Source organism: Podarcis cretensis (genome assembly GCF_951804945.1).
Source record: "Podarcis cretensis genome assembly, chromosome: 7".
Classification (NCBI taxonomy): Eukaryota; Metazoa; Chordata; class Lepidosauria; order Squamata; family Lacertidae; genus Podarcis; species Podarcis cretensis.
In genome coordinates, this window is record NC_137176.1 from 63,449,376 (window position 1) to 63,467,101 (window position 17,726).

At 39.7% G+C, this 17,726-nt stretch overlaps 1 protein-coding gene across 1 annotated transcript in view; it reads right to left on the reverse strand.

Moving 5' to 3' along the window:
- Positions 1-240: 240 nt before the first annotated feature.
- The window catches only part of MRPS28 (mitochondrial ribosomal protein S28), a 32,388-nt gene continuing 14,902 nt past the window's right edge, over positions 241-17,726 (reverse strand). Inside the window, exon 3 of the mRNA XM_079983231.1 lies at positions 241-540. Coding sequence (XP_079839357.1) covers positions 390-540 — 151 coding nt within the window. The 3' untranslated portion in view covers positions 241-389. The remainder of the gene's footprint in view (positions 541-17,726) is intronic.

Genomic DNA, 17,726 nt, shown 5'->3' on the forward strand with positions numbered 1-17,726 from the left:
TTCATATTTCACCTGTCATGAATTTGTGTCGCTGTTTTGTCATATAACCAGACACGGTGAAATATACCTCTTTCTTGGATTAAATATGAATACAAAATAGAATTAATATAAACAATTAATAGTATGGAGACAACAGAAGGGAAATAGATATTACAGAACCAAATTTGCTAAGATGGTTTCTTTTTAATTTATATTTACTTGCATCAATTAGGCAACAGAAGTGGAAGAATGGTTTCAACATTTTAATTCAATTCAAATCTTTATTGCTTAGCCAAGCCATCACAAAAAAACTAAAAGTGCTGAACAAATCAAATAACTACCTAGATTTGCTAAAATGTACTCAGGAGTGAATCTATATTGAGGGTTTTTGGGAGGGGAAATAGCATTTGCTATTTTTGTCTATTTTCTTTGCTTTCCACAAGTCCCAAGAGTACTGCATCAGCTTCCAGTAAAGTTGTGTCTGTTTTGGCTCCCAAGAATCTAGATGAAAGTTCAAGGTCAGTAAGTCTCAGCCGGACTTTGGATCCCTTCTGATATTTCCTGGTGAGAAAAAGGAAAAAATGTTCAGCACTGTTTGTACTTACATCTTCTCAAATAAGGCATTTTAAATTTGGCAATAATGTGACTGTGTTGAATTCTTTCATTACTGTAAGATATAGGGATGCGGGTGGCGCTGTGGGTTAAACCACAGAGCCTAGGACTTGCCGATCAGAAGGTCAGCGGTTTGAATCCCCGCGACAGGGTGAGCTCCCGTTGCTCAGTCCCTGCTCCTGCCCACCTAGCAGTTCGAAAGCACGGTAAAGTACAAGTAGATAAATAGGTACCGCTCCAGCGGGAAGGTAAATGGCATTTCTGTGCGCTGCTCTGGTTCACCAAAAGCGGCTTAGTCATGCTGGCCACATGACCCGGAAGCTGTACGCTGGCTCCCTTGGCCAATAAAGCGAGATGAGCACCACGACCCCTAATGGTCAGGGTCCCTTTACCTTTACCTTATCCTTTGTGATCTTCAATAAGCTGTTTCAAATGAAAAGCTATTTTGTTGTGGTGCTTGTCACCCAAGGTACAGATCCTCATGGAGCCTCATGTTTTTTATATAGTTTGACAATAAAACAAACATCAAATCACAGAACACATCTGTGGCCTATCGTAAAAATTATGAGGGTCCTTAAGGATCCATGCTTTCGATTCATGTTTTTGTTTTGTGATAGCACTAGAAAGTACCAGCGCCATAATTTTAGGGTTCAGTCAATGGAGACATGATATCTGTGATTTGATGGTGGTTTGAGAGAGGGGGGAACTATGGAGAAAATATCCAGTTTCAAGAGTTTCCAATTAACTTAGTCTGGCTTTTGTGTGTGTGCATCTCTCTCCTGTCTGCTGCAGTACCTTCCTGGTCACCTTGTAGCACTGGTAACAGTAACAAGGAGCTATACAATTGAAGGCTATATTGCATGGGTAGGCAAACTAAGGCCCGGGGGCCAGATCCGGCCCAATCGCCTTCTAAATCCGGCCCACGTATGGTCAGGGAATCAGTGTGTTTTTACAGGAGTAGAATGTGTACTTTTATTTAAAATGCATCTCTGGGTTATTTGTGGGGCATAGGAATTTGTTCTCCCCCAACCAAATATAGTCCAGCTCCCCACATGGTATGAGGGACAGTGGACTGGCCCCCTGCTGAAAAAGTTTGCTGACCCCTGATATTTTGATCAGTCAATGCAAGCTATATCTGGAAACATTCTATTGTTATCCTAGGTTCTGCCACCACCAAATTCCTCTATGGTTACAAGAAAGGAGAAATCTCATCATTAAAAGATTGAAATGGCAAATAAGGTATAGCATGTGAAAAGTTCAGTTCTGACTTCCAGTTGCACTTTCCCTCGCTTAATTTTTTTGCGATAGCCGGAGCCAAACAAATATTAGTTTTCGCCTTAAAGACTCTCATTTACTATGCACCCAAAGGAGCCTGCTTGTCTGAACAGGATAGAAAGAGAGCAATTAAATCTGATTTTGCAATTCTGCATGAGGGGGTGATTTGAAAGCTTTTCACTTGGAGATTTTTATTTTTACTTTTTTACATTTTCCCCCATAGGCATTCCTTAGCATGTGCCAATTCTTTCTAGAAATTGCTTTGCTTTCTTTCTTAGAAGGAATTCTCTGTGCTAAGGCTTTGACATGATGAATGCAAAGCACACTGAAGCGAAGAAACCCATCATCTGTTTGGGTATGGATTCATGCTAGAAAAAAAACTTACTGGTACTTCTTTATAACTGGAGCTTCCTGGCTATTACATATACCTCATCCCACTAACACCTGCCATAGCCTTGAAATTAGGAATGGACCTAATTAGTGAGAGAACTCTCACTACAACTAGTTGGAAGAACTAGTTGTTAGTTACTGTTGCAAGCCAAGCCACTATAAAAATTTTGTTTTGTTTTGCCGATCATCAGGGCTTCCAATACAGTTATACAGTACAGTTGAATTTATAACGTAGTATTCAAAGCCTAAAACAACTGTCATAAGCAGGCCACAATGGAGTCTCCAGTGTAGGGGTAGCCTATGTATCGCTCTCTACACATTGTGGGCTATACTGTTGAGCAGCTCCATCCCGCATGGCTAATGGTCGGTGATGATGGGAGATGAAGTTCCCAACACCTGGAGAGTTCCACACTGGTTCAGGAAAATTCAATATACAAGTCAAGATGAGTGCTATCACAGGATGTTTTGGTCTCTCTCCCCAATCCAGATAAACGGCCAGAACACACTTCAGTTGGACTTCCTGTGATGAGATATTCTGATTTTTAGGACAGCTGAGAATAAATAATAATTATTGCAGAATTGTTTATTTTCTATGAACAGCTTTTTGTATGGTAGAAAGGGGGTGGGTTTGCATTATACACGTCATTTTCATTCAAATGTACACAAAGCCAATCTCCTTCCCAAAGTACTGGACAAAATAATACCATTTAAAAAAGAAAGGCCCCTGTGGGATTCAGAAAATTACAGATTTGCTAATCTAAGTGCTATAAAACAGGCACACCATTGAAAACATTTAAAATAAAAGAACTAACTGTATAAAAGAACAAGCTGTATGAAAGAAAAATCTGCATGGCTTCTGCAGTAGGTCACTTTTGACAGGCTGGCAGATCCACACTAACTTGACACCATTTGGCATCAGGTGAATCTGTGCCCACCAGAAAGCATGGGAGCCTGCATTGGGTGCTATATTTAAAAAGCTTTCAGCAGGGATTGACTTCAGCCAGGAGCTCCTGAGTGGAACCAATCTTAGCAGTGCTTAGACTCAGCACCAGATTTAAATAGCACTGAATGTAAGCCCTGATGTGAAGAAACAATCAGGAATGCACACCTGCTGCTGCAACTTTAACCTGTCTCACACCTGATGCCATTTGATGACAGGTAGTGGGGTGGCTGGTTGAACATTTTGCCCACGGACCAGAGGTTTCCCTTCCCTGGCATAGGGTGATAGCAAACAAAATCTTACTCAAGAGTAGATCCACTAAGACCAATGTTCCTAAGACAATTGATTTCAATTGTTCTGAGAATATGACTAATATCAATAAAAAATAAATTTATTTTAAAAATACATAAGTAAAGCATTCTAGGCTGCAAACTCTCTTTTAATAAAAATTTTTCCAACAATAATCTGTATACTGTTGCTGCTGCCCATTGAAAAAGTTGTGTGCTGTAGAATGTTGCATTTAGAGAGATTTTTTTCCAGGGGATGGGGGTGGGGAATCACCTTTCTCTTCTTTTTTAAGGCATATCTGCCTCCCTGTGGGACTTATATACATTTCCTTTCAAATCAAAGATGAAATCTGTAACCTTTTCATTGTGGCAAAACGCAGAAGAATTTGACAACTGAAACTCAGGAAAAGTAACTCCTGTCATCGCAAAACTTGTATCGCATGTGATTATGTCATAAAAAAATAGTTAATGCCAGTCACCTTTCAAGGCAGTATTATAGAATTTATCACTTAATTTGAGATGAAACGCCATCTCAAAAGGACAGTGACAGGAGATAACTGTCTTTTTCCTTCAGACTGTCTGAGGTACCTGCACATCTATGCATAACATCAAAATAACTCTTCCTTGCTCTCCCAGCCATATGTTTCCAGTACCATAAGGTTTACATACTTTTCAAGCATCAGGGCTTGAATAGCAAAAAGACAGAAACAAGCAAGCACACATGCCAAGAGCCCTTAAATGTCACAACAGCCCGCTTACATCAAGACATCTTTCTGTATCCCATATTATCTTCTGGTTCTGGAGGGTGAAGTTGCAAAATGCTAAAAAATAATGGGCCGAACCATAATTCTCCCCATAGCAGCCAGTGTGTGCAAGCAGATATGTAACAATATGCCAACCTTTCCCAGTGTAAGATCTGTGAAACTTGAAAATATTTCACTGAATCCAAGGGTATGTTTTGCCTCTCATTACTATTTAACAATAATGATGTGGGAAACATTTTATTTGTTACCACTCTGAATGTAATAATATTTCAGTTGGATGAAAAACAATGCAAGTTGCTTTGTGTGTTCTTTCAAACTGTTTTTAAACCTATTTTTAGTTGTTTTATTGTATATCTTATTGTAAGTACCTTGAGAATAATAAAGCACAACTTCACAATGAGAATGTAAGGCAACAAGACATCAAGCTGCCGTTTAACAAATGTTTTCGAATTTCATGCAGTTTTTTTTTTTAATGTAACTAGCTACTATATTTCATTAGCCAAGTCTGTGGATTGTCTGTTCTTAAAAGTCCCATTCTGAGGGAGCGTAATGATTACTGCAGTGGTTTGCACCTTGAAAAGAAAAAGAATGACATGCTATCTGAGGTACAGAACTGACAAGAGGAGTCTGTATTCTGCAGTATAGTTCAAGGCTGCTGTTAAGCTGAAATTTCAGCAAATGAATGGGTTTGTTCCTCAGCATCTCTCACACTTGAATTTCAACAGAATCAGGTCTCACACAAGGGAGCATAGTGATGATAGGGACTCCCACCAATGATATGGCTCAGCTTCCTTTGGTCATGTAAGTTCAGAGCTATGTTGGTGCTCCCAGAGGCTCAGGTTACAACAGACTACTTTCATGATACAGGAAGCTGGGCTACCAGGAGCATACAACAATAGTCTGTCAACATTTGCATTGGTTCCCTATTTATCTTGTCTTTTAGGTTCAAATCACGAGCTATTTTTGACCCACACAACCCAAAAATTGTTATGGTCCAAATACGTAAGACTGCACATTCCTGTACTGTATTAAGCAAGATGCATTTCTGCCACACACACTCCTAAACACTGTTAAGTCCTTTCTATTTCAACTTTTTCAGCGACAATGGTGAATCCAGCAGGTTGGCAGTTTCAAAGTTTGAGGTTTTAAGCTTTCTTACATTGCATTTAAAATTGGGATTCGTGGTTACATCCAATGTTGCATGTGCAGAAGGCAGCTCATGCAAGCAATCTTGCCCTTCTCACCCCCACCCCCCTGAAAAGCTTTCCCAAGGGCCCAAAGACCTAGTGAACATTGTGAGCTGCATTTTGCAGGGCTTCATGCGAGGTGCACCACACAAACAAAGCTCCTAGTTTCTCCTTCCACTACAGCCCTGTAAAACAAAACCCACAGTTGTCTGGTAGGTCCTCTATCCAACTTTCTGGAGAGGGCACAGGTAACTTCAGAGGAACAGAGAAAGATTTGTTATGTAAACTGCTGTTGACTCAAGCACTACTGGGTGTACCCCCAAGATCTTTTGTCCTTTTCTAATTTTGTGGATACTTACTCCAAGCCTCTGGGAAGTGGTAGCCTATACAGTTACAAAGATAGATGTTTATTGTGTGGCTCTTTTTTATTATTTTTCAAGAAGAGATTCTATTCCACCTCTAGGGTCAAAACTCCTGTAATTCATGTTGTTAAATCTTGAAACGCACAGAAGCGGCATTGATACCTAGAATTGAAGCAAGCCACATGACTATGCTAACTATGTGAAGCATACCTCGTAAGACTGTCTGCTGGAGGAGTATGTTATTAGCTAGGCTTGGATGAAACAATCCACTGCTCACAAAACTACTTTAAATGTACAGTCTCCACTAGAGTGGGGGGAAAGTCAGAAAATTAAAACAATACATTACGCTGCATTCCCAACTCTGCAGCAGTTCCCACCACAGGCAGCACTTTGTCTTCAACAAAGAGACTCACATTCTATGCTACTAAAATCTCTATACTGGCTAATACTGTAAGAACGCCAAGAGGAACATCTGTGTGCTCAGAACTATACAAACCCAGCTTTAAATAAAAACCCTCACAAACAATGCCCATGTGATTGCTTGGTTAGGAGGCACTCCTACATTCTTTTCCCATATCCTCAAATGTGTATTATTATTTTTATCCAAACGCATGTTTCATTGTCTAAATTAATTGAGTTTCATGAAGTTTATCTTCTATCACCAACAATGATCTGCATTTCTTTTTAGAATAAGCAACTGCTGTAGAAGTTAAGCAGAATTCATCACTGAATAGCATTAATGCCAGGTATAATGGTTGCAGTTTAATCACAAAATAAAAGTAATATGAGATTACTGTAAATCGTAAGGTTAATATATATTGTACTACAGAAAATCATGGCGATAGCCACCAGTTTTTCAAACAGTTATAATGGGGGGAAATGTTGTAATTCATCATGATTTTAACAAAAGACTCACAAACACATATATGCACACAATGAGCTGCAGCATAAAAAACTTCAAAACTGTACATTTAAAAAATTATTTATATGGAGGCATAATCTTCAGATATGGGGAATTCAGCTAAAAGTACTTCTTCATTTTATGGTTTGTGAGGTTTTTATTGTGTTTAATGGTATGTTATTTATCACAGAATTATAGAACTGTAAAAGTTGAAAGGCACCCTGAGAGTCATCTGGTCCAACCCCTTGCAATGCAGGAATCTCAACTAAAGCATCCATGACAGATGCCAGAACAACCGCTGCTTAAAAGCCTCCAAGGAAGGAAAGTCCACAACCATTCGTGGGAGTCTGTTCCACTGGCAAACAGTTCTTACGCGAGTTTAAGAATTACTGTCAGCTGCCTTGGTGGGTTTCTTCAACTGAAGGGCTGGGCAAAATTTTGTTAGTTAATAAATGAAGCCAGAATCAGATATTGTTCCTGAACACTCCCAGTTAATTAATTAATACACATTTTTAAGCATTATTAATTCTAAGACCACCTTGCACCAAACAATAATATGGCAGTTGAAATTTATAGTAATAGGTATTAAAGATGAGAAAACATTAAAATGAGAAGGGGGGAAAAGCTATCATGTGCACCACGTTAAAGTTAATTAAAATAAATGATTGCCCCCCCCCCAAAAAAAAATCAGGATCATGCATATATGAAGTATGGATGCAATGCATAAATGTAACTTGTATTCACAGTATTTCTTTCAAACAGGACAAAACTATGTTTTGTAGTTAAAAAAATACTTGATCTTATTGATGCTGCACAAAATGTCAATAATAACAATAAGGAATTTCATTTTTTCAACTTACTGTATCTGGGCCTTATATTTTTATTTTTTTTAATGTGCAACTAAAATAGCCCCCCTACTACTTTTCATATATTCCCTTTTTGAAAAAAAATGATTGATTCATATCCCTGTAGACATACTGTTTGAATAAACCATTATTCTGTATGTTATTTAAACTGTATGTTATTTAGGATGTGTCTGAGCAATTTCATCTGGGAACTGTTGGCCACCACAAGGGGTTTTCTATCATCATCTTCTCCAATAAACCTATAGTGCAGCAGATCTTCTGTGGGTCTTAGTCTGATACCAAATCTGTCTTTTCAGCTCATCAGATAGGTGTCACAGGTCCATAAGTTCCCACTGTGAAGTCCTTCAAGTGTGTGTGCTTAACATTGAGGAATATGTGGCTGTATTACAGAACTTGGCTACGGGCCACAATTATGCAGTACACTCTAGAATGTAAGTGGGTAAATAATGGTTAATTGTGTTGTATTGTATTTTTTATTTACATTGTTGGAAGCCGCCCAGAGTGGCTGGGGAAACCCAGCCAGATGGGCAGGGTATAAATAATTTATTAGTAGTAGTAGTAATGGTACATCAGGGTAAGTATAGCAGTCAGTGCAAAAACTGGGGTTTTCAGGACCACCATAGTAAATTAATTTAAATTTTACATGGATGCAATTCATAATGGGCACAGTTAGTAATAAAGAATACTTGGTTTGAGTCAAACATAAAGGTGTCCTAAAGTAAGTGGATAGTGTGATAGGATTACGGCATATTCTATTTATTATAGCACCACCTATAGGCCATGATCAGAGTTTTTGCTCTTTGCCTTGTTTTTCTCAAGCACAGCTTGTTGAAGTCCCAGGCAGCGGTGATTCAGCTTGCTCCATCTAACAAAGAGATCATTCCACATAAGGGGCAACAAAAGGGGGCATTAAGGAGGCAGGTAGATTTCTTCACAGTCTCTGTTCATCGAAGTCCCTTGCTTGGTAACATCTCTCACCCCGGGAATCATCTGCATGAAACAATTCAGTACTGCAAATCAAGATGTGTTCTCTTAGTTATGTTGTTGCAACTTTGTAAGGAGCACCATCAGAGCTACCACCCTCAAAGGAAAATGCTGTGTGTTTTAGGCTGATGTTTGGGTGTAAAATTTTCTGCATACCTATGCTTTTCTGTGATGGAAAGCATTTGTTTTCCTGAGTATGGCTGCAAATTAATATCAGCTGCATTCACACATGACTAAGCCATGGCCTGTTTAACAAACCACAGGTTGTCTCACAGATGAGCAAACAAGACATGGTTTGTTTCTCCAAACCTTGATTTGTTCTCCAGTTGCTATTGGCTCTGTAGCTTGGGAAGGCTGTTCCATTTCGACCAAACACCAAATCTAAATAAAACAAGTCTTGCCCTCACATTGTAATTTGTTGCCAGGAAACAAACCATGGTTAATCTGCTTGGCTGGGTCTGGGCATTCAAACAAACTACACTTTAAAAAATGTGCTGCATTTCAGTCTGACATTTTCAGGCTTATAACTTCATTTAAATGAAATGAAAGGCCTCCTTCCTTATACCAACCATCTTGGGTCCTATGACTGACAGGAGAGGCCCTGTAGGTAGTAGTAGCCACCAGGTGTTGCTTGGTCAGGGCCTTCTCAGTGGCCGATCCCCATTGTCTTCCCTGGTGAAGTATGTCTGTCTCCCATGTTAATATTCAGGAGGAATGGAAAACCTTCCTGTTCAGTGAGTCATTTAGTGACTTAAAACATACTGTTTCGGGCAATGCTGAAAGTATTAGCTATGAAGATATGTTACTGTTTTATAATGTTGTGAAGACGTTTTTAAATGTGTTTCTATTTTATTTTCAATTGTATTGTTTTACTATCTGTTGTTTGCTGCACCATGCTACTTTGGCGGGACGGTGGGAAATTAAATAAATCTATAAAGATACTACTAAGAGCATAATGAACCTATATTTTTTCAGTAGTATACATTTCTGAAAAAATATAATAAATTCAAATTAAGTTTACTGATTTGATCATAAGAAGTTTAAAATACCAACTAGAAATTATAAATAAGCCTACATATTGGTGAAACAATCACAGCAGCTTTAACTAATTCTGCTCTTATTAGGAAAAACAAAATAAATTACTATGCTATATTTATCCTTTCTGACCAAAAGAAAGTCAGCAAAGTACCCTATTAAAATAGGAGGAAGTAGCTGATGCTAAAATGAAATATAAACAGGCCTTCTGTAGTTATGTTGTACAGATGCATAACATATGCATAACATATGTACAACACAGCCAGATGGAAACCCAGCCAGATGGGCGGGGTATAAATTATTATTGTTATTGTTATTATTACATGCCATTTAAAAAAATAAGCAACCAAAAAATATCAGAAGTCCCCTTCATAGCAACTTGGAACAAGCCTTTTCAGTGTAGCTGACCCTGTATTGTGGAACAGCATCCCTGTTGAAATCTGACAGATACCACTATTTGTCGTTTCCAGAAATAACTAAAAACATCCTTATGTCAACAAGCTTTTCAAAGCTTGGGGGGGGGGGCGGATTTAGGTCTCTGCTCTGGTTGTTTATTTGCATTGTTTTTAAACTTATCTGTGGGAGAAGTTGCATTGTTTTAAAATCTACTTTTCATGATTTATTGCATAGTTGTAAGTCGCCTTGAAATTCATAAAAAGTTGATCCATAAATCAAATAATTAAAAATAAATGAATGGTTATACCTAACAAAGTCATCCATTAATTAGTACAAGGCCTTTTACCTCAGGGCAACCCAGTCAGATGGACGGGGTACAAATATAGTAGTAGTAGTAGTAGTAGAAGTAGAATTACTACTGTTACCTGTGCAATGGGACTTCCCTCCTCTCTCTCTTTCTCCTCTCACTATGCTACCCCCTGAAACCCTCCCTATTATGAGAGAGCAGGTTTGAGGGGAGAGGAAGTCCTGCTGTGGCAGTGGAAGTCACTGTGACTTGGTGGGAGCCAACAACTCAATAATAATAATAATAATAACAACAACAACAATAATAGTTTGTAGAAATGGAAGAGTCAAAATTTAGAGAACTGTACTGCGATTAAGATCTATTTCTCAATGAGTTTGTAAACCAGTATCTGGGCTGTCCCACTTGGTTCACATGATGAAATGATCTTCTACTTTCCTCCTGGATCTTAAACCCTTCCTTCTAAGTCTTGCCTTCTCTATGACATCAAGTTTTCTATATACAGGGTATGTAGTGGACAACATGCTAAACCTGGCTTTTGAACTGGCTTATCACAAACCAAACCATAATCAACATGAACTGCAGTTTGTTGATTTGGACAGCATCATAAAACTGTGATTAAGCAAAAATAGAAGTGAAACATTCCAAACTCCTCCTGTTGCTACTTGCTCCTGTCGCATGATGGAATGTCCCAAAGTTTAATGCGATAGCTCAGTCGATAAAGCATAAGACTCTTAATCTCAGGGTTGTGGGTTTGAGCCCCACGCTGGGCAAAAAGATTCCTGCATTGCAGGGGGTTGGGCCAAATGACCCTTGTGGTCCCTTACAACTCTGCAATTCTATTATTAAGTCCCATCTGTAATTTTTAGGTGATGCAGCCTAGACACAAGTCTACAACATCAGTGAGAACCAGGCCCAAGGAAGACTAAATTTCAAGATCCTGTCCCTTCTTTTAAAAAAAATTAAGCAGGCCTCGTGGCCTGAAAATGTTATATGAATTCATTTTTTAAAACAAATTAAAAAGACAACCAAGTCATGCCTTTTCAAACAGCTGATCTCTTGTAACTTGAAGCCATTGGTTCAAGTTCTACCCTCCTGAGCAGGAGAAAACAAGCATGCTCCCTCTTCCATGTGACAGCCTTTAAGAACACTCCAGATTGTTCACAGATTTCTACGGGTGAGAATCACAATGCCAAGAACAAGAAAAAAGCCCACCTTCAGCTGGCGAGGGTTATCAGCCATTTCACAATAGAGTACATTAAGACACACTACACAAATCATATACCCGAGTGTGAGCAAGATTAATTGAACCTCAGTATCTCTCTTTTTATTTGCCATCTCGGAAGGTGCTTGAAGCTTTCCCACAATATCAAGTTGCCTCTGTGTGTGGGTGTGGGTGTGTACACACCAAACACCTCAGAGATAATTCATTTCACTTTCAACCACTTTTTCAAACAAACTTTTCTAAACAAAAGCATTTATCTGCATTTAAGTGGCAGGTGAAATTCTAGCACACTTCTCAATAAAAAGAACAGAGCCGCTTTACTGTTCAACAAAAGATTGAGGAAAGTATTGGCAGTACCAGCAATCTAGAAATACCCTTGGGGTAAAGAATTATTCTGAAAGTTTTCTCACACTCAGACAAAAGGGGGAAAGCAGTGCGTATAAAGTGATTCTATCCACTGATGTACTGGGCCATCCAATCCCTCGTTAAACACTTTGAGACATCTAAATAATGTTAACAGTTGGCTCTCTGAGACAGGAGGTGCCTGATTTGGAAACCTAAACAGGAAAGCAGATATTGACTGCAGTTTATGAGAATTACTTTCTTTTAAAAGATATTGTTTATTAAGATCATAATTTGAATAGCATTTAATTGTGAAGTTACTAAAATATTATTATAAAAAAATATACAAATAGCAAGGGCATATCAACATGGAACCAAACAATAATTTTCAAAATTTACCATCTAATAAATTCCAAATCCAGTTCAGATATAAAAACAATTTAGTATTCAATACTTAGTTTACAACTTTACATTAGCTTTTGCCATTCCACTGCCCATTTTTTCAAGGCTGTTCATTTTACTATCTTTAATTGCTCTCGTATCATATTTAATCATTCTCTTTTCTTTGGTTCTTTGTTTACCTCTCAACACATAACAAAGACTTCCGGTGGTGCTTAATACATATATCAGCTATTTCTGATATAACTTGAGGCAAATTTGCTTTATATAATCAATGGGTTGAGGTTGAATCCTGACGAGACAGAAGTACTGTTTGTAGGGGCAGGGTAGGCGGGTCGGGGTGGGCTCCCTGGTCCTGAATGGGGTAACTGTGTTGTTAAAAGATCAGGCATGCAACTTTTGGATCAATTTGGACTCACAGCTGTCCATGGAGGTGCAGGTTAACTTTGTGTCCAGGGCAGCTATCTACCAGCTCCATCTGGGATTCTGGCTGGGACCCCATCTGCCTGCACACTGTCTTGCCGGAGTGGTACATGCCCTGGTTATCTCCCGCTTCGACGATTGCAATGCACTCTATGTGGGGCTACCTTTGAAGATGACTCGGAAACTACAACTAATCCGGAATGCTGCAGCTAGACTGGTGACTAGGAGTGGCCACTGGGACCATATAACACCAGTCCTAAAGGATCTTCACTGGCTCCCAGTACATTTCAAAGCACAATTTAAAATGTTGGTGCTGACTTTTACAGCCCTTTACAGCCTCAGCCCTGTATATCTGAAGGAGTGTCTCCATCCCCATTGTTCAGCCCGGACACTGAGGTCCACTTCCAAGGGCCCTCTGGCAGTTCCCTCACTGTGAAAAATGAAGTTACAAGGAGCCAGGAAAAGGGCCTTCTCTGTAGTCGCATGCACCATGTGGAAAACCCTCCCATCAACTCCAATAAACGTGAAAGCAACAGCAGCTGAAACATATCTTTTTAAATTCCAAGCACTTTACTTCTAAGATTTTAATTATAACCATACCACAGAAAGATAAAATATTTATAAGAAAATAGAAATTTCCACATTTTTAAGTGAGCATTGAAGTGAAATGCAGGGACAAAAGAAATAAGAATAACAGAAAACTTCTAACATGTACTCCAAAGCCTCTCTGCCTATATGGAAGAAACATCCATCACATTGTTGCTGAACAACTTGTTTCGGGTACTAGAGATTTTATGAAACGTAGGCCTTCCTCTTCCATAAGAAAGGGCATTTCTCAATACCAAGATCCTCTCATGCCTTGCTATTTACTTTTCAAGCACTCCTTATCCCAGAAAGTTTATATTAAAAACTACAAGAGGCTCAAAAGTGTAATGCACTGTGTCACTGGAGCCTGGTCTGAACAATGGCTGGTATTATCACATGGAAAAGACTAGTACAACTGCATATTAAATATCCCATTCTGCTTCTGGCCTTTCTTTGCACTCCCCACTTTAAAGAAAATGTTCCCTGCATAATTTTGAAGAAAATGCTGAATGAAGTAACAAAGTCTGAAGTGGCTTAGGGGAAGGCGTTGGTCATTTACTGTTGACAGCCTGGCTTTATGTTACACACAGTATTTTTAGGCTTTTCACTAATCCCTCTTTTTTTTTCATTCAGAACCTTATGTTACTTGAGAATTTGACAGGAAGTTTCGTACAGACAAGGCCTTCCACATATTGGCAGCTGATGACCAGATCAAACACACGGATTGGAAGCTTTCATCCAACAAAGACTAAGCAAACAAATGCAAACTTTATTCTCCTTCTACAAAGTAGAGGGAAGAATACAATTTTCACGTTTCATGAGTAACCACAAGGGACCCACTGAAATAGGACTGTGACATATGTACGATTGAACCACAGAGTACTGTAAAATGTGGTTTATTCTACTTATCTTTGGGAAAACTCATTTATGACATTCCTGCACTGCAGGGGGTTGGACTAGCTGACCCTCAGAACCCCTTTAAACTCTACAGTTCTATGATTCAATGAACCTATTCTTCCCCACAAGCCTTCATATGACAGCTGATGGTGGAACACTGAAGGGTGGGGTGGGGGGAGAGACTGTGTTTGTCACCTACCCACCATGTCGCCTTCTTAAGGAAACAGCTGCCAGAAAAACTGTTAAGGGGTTTCTGACCTTTTGTGTCCCATTATAAAAGTTGTGTGTGGCCACTGTGGGATATGAAGTGACTTTTTGATAAGTCTTATGCTCTCTTCAATAAAATTAATTGTTGAACTGTTAGTGCTATAGTAGTATTATAATCTTAATTCTATACAGTGGTACTTCTGGTTGCAAATGGGGTCCGTTCCAGAGCCCCGTTCGCAACCTGAAAGGAACGCAACCCGCGTCTGCGCATGGGCGGGTCACAATTCACCGCTTCTGCGCATGCATGTAATGTCATTTTGTGCGCCTGCGCCTGCGCAAGTAGCGAAAGCCAGAAGTAACCCTTTCCGGTACTTCCGGGTCGCCGTGGGACGCAACCTGAAAAAATGTACCATGAAGCAAATGTAACAAGAGGTTTGACTGTATTATGGTTGTGACTCTCACCTTTGTACAGGAGACATGCAAAAGTCAGTCATGAGATTTCTACACACAAACACAAACACACACACACACACACACACTTCTCCATCCAGACAAGCAAGATGCACTATCCAATTTCAAGGACACATTCTAGCCAGGCAGTGGCTCTTGGGGAGGGCTCAGAGCAGGGCTGAGGAGGGACGTGGCCTGGGAAAAAGTCGGGGTGGGGGCAACATTCAGTGGTGGCTTAAAACTATCAACAAAGAATTATACCAAACAAGAATATCTACAGCCTGAACCAATTTCTTGGTTCACCGCTCCCATCACTCCCTGTTGCTGCAGAGGAAACATGCATTTCCTCTCTGCTCCTCCAGCCAGTTAGTCATGTTACAGCTGGGGAGAAGCCAGAGATGTTTGGGGATTTCACCCAGTGCTGGTCATCACACAACTGACGGGCAAAGGAAAGATTATTTGTTGTGCTTTTAAAAAACCACAACGCGCCATATTCTCATATCTATCTTTTCAGTATGTCTGACTTCTGGCTAGAGATATAAACGTTTTTGATTGTGCACCAATTGTAAATTCTTCTGAAGTTCCAAAGCTGATGTCAGACCCCACTGACTGAATAGTGCAGCTGTCAGTACAGGCAAAATGGTTCCTGTCCTAATCCTGTTCTGACCTCCGAGTGGAGCCTGAGAACCTGCCAAAAAGGTGCTCTCACAGTACCAGACATCAAGCAACAGCTGCACAAGTTGGGCAAATTCAGCAGCTGTTTTTTGTTGTTGTTTTTTGATATCATTCTGGACAGACTTCACATTTCACAATGATTTTGCAGAGCAGAAGACACAAAACATCTAAGAATTTCACGAATGTCTTGTTTTATTCAGAAGAAGATCTAGAGAAATTGCTTTCACCGCTACCCAAGTTCTTTTCAAATTTCATGACTGATGCTCTCTCTCCAAGGCAGTACTGCCTTACTTTTTTGGTTTGTTTTTAATCTACTAAGTTAGCTTTAAGAAACAGACCTGAAAGAAAAAGACATTCATATGTCAATATGGAACATTAGATGTATTATTTGACTCTCCCTGACTCCTCAAGTGTTCTTACATTATCTCTTCTCTGTTGCTTGTTATCTGCTTTGTTTGCTTCTTTTTTCTGCCTGCTGTTAAAAGGTTGCACCTTGGGCCTCTCAAAAGTGGGACAAAAAATGAATGTGATACTGTATTATTATCCCCGACATGCTCCCACTGAGAGGAACAGTAGGGCTGGATCTCGATGCATCAAAGAAGCGTTTCAGTTAAAAGCGTTGTAAATTTAAACAGGTAGAGAAAAACGGGACTCCACATCGCCATCTGGTGGCACAATGTTATATTGCATATACAACGCAGATAAATCGCTTTTTCTTTACCAATCTAGCCAAGTCCTAGGATATCAACAGGAGGAAATAAAGGACTGAGCAATCCAAGCCTGCCCCTGCCCCTGCCCCCTCGGCACTCACAGCAGCAGATGGTGGTGGTTGGGAGACAGAGTGGGTCTGAGCAGGCCTGGATTAGGCACTATGCCAGAAGATGCTGGCTGTGAGAGGAGCTCAGGATCCAGGAGATTCCATGCTGGGCCCTTTTATTATTTTGCTGTACATGCCAATAAAAAAAGACCCCAGTTCTGAACAGTGGACAAGATTGAGGTACTAGGCATCCTGCCACCATCATACCCACCCACCATACCCTTCTCGGTGCACTGTTTGGGCTCTAGAGATCTTTCTGTATTTCACATGCCTACAATCTAATGAAAAAAAATGCAACCAAACTTGCTGCCATTTCTACTTGTATTGAAATTAAGCACACGGTAGACAGAAGAGGCAAGCGCATTTCTTGCATTCTTTCAGACAGGGTTGTGGCACTATGCAAGTACAAGGTACAGTGGTACCTCAGGTTACAGACGCTTCAGGTTACAGACTCCGCTAACCCAGAAATATTACCTCGGGTTAAGAACTCTGCTTCAGGATGAGAACAGAAATCGTGCAGCGGCGGCACGGCAGCAGCAGGAGTCCCCATTAGCTAAAGTGGTACCTCAGGTTAAGAACAGTTTCAGGTTAAGAACGGAGCTCCGGAACGAATTAAGTTCTTAACCAGAGGTACCACTGTAGTTTCTTTTAACCTTTCCACAATCCCTGTTCCTTCCCTCAAGGTATCACACTCACACTATCAGAAACTCTGCAACCAGCATTTAAGAAATGCCTATTAATCTGACACAGTAATCTGGTATCTTAAAAATGAGATCAGAAAGGCTTGTTCCTATATATTCTTACTCATATTCACATAAGAAATAAATGGTATCCATAGTTGCTCTTTGTGCTGTATTCTTATACGGAAAAGCATTTCATCTGGGCTCAGTTTTCAGATGCAGAGGAATGAAGCATAATAAAAAATACAAAGTTGAAGCAAAAGCAGAAGATCTGAAAGAGAGGCACTTCTCTATATCTGGTACAGTCTGACAAAGCTGACATTTTTCTACAGGTTTAATTAGTCCATCCACTTGTGACTGAGTTTTGTTGAGTACAGTGGCTCGTAACAATGACCATGTTCACTGACAGTTACCCTTCTTTCCGAAACCTTTATAGAGTTTTTAGACTTTCACTGGGAAAATGTCCACCTGCTTACTTCAAGCCTGCGCAGCATCCTACTTTCTCACAACAGGTAAGTACAAGCACAGAATGTTGCTAAGACAGTCAAGACCCTGCCAAAAACTGATACTACGAGTTTCTGCTGTTGTCTTAGGAAAATCCCATTTTATACTGGCCATGGCTTTCAGCCAATACCTAATTAAGACACTTAGCAAAACAGAGAAAGATGTGTCTTTTATTCAGCCTATAAGGAGTTACAAATATTGCAAGGAAGCTTTTTAAACAACATGTTGTTCTTTAGACAT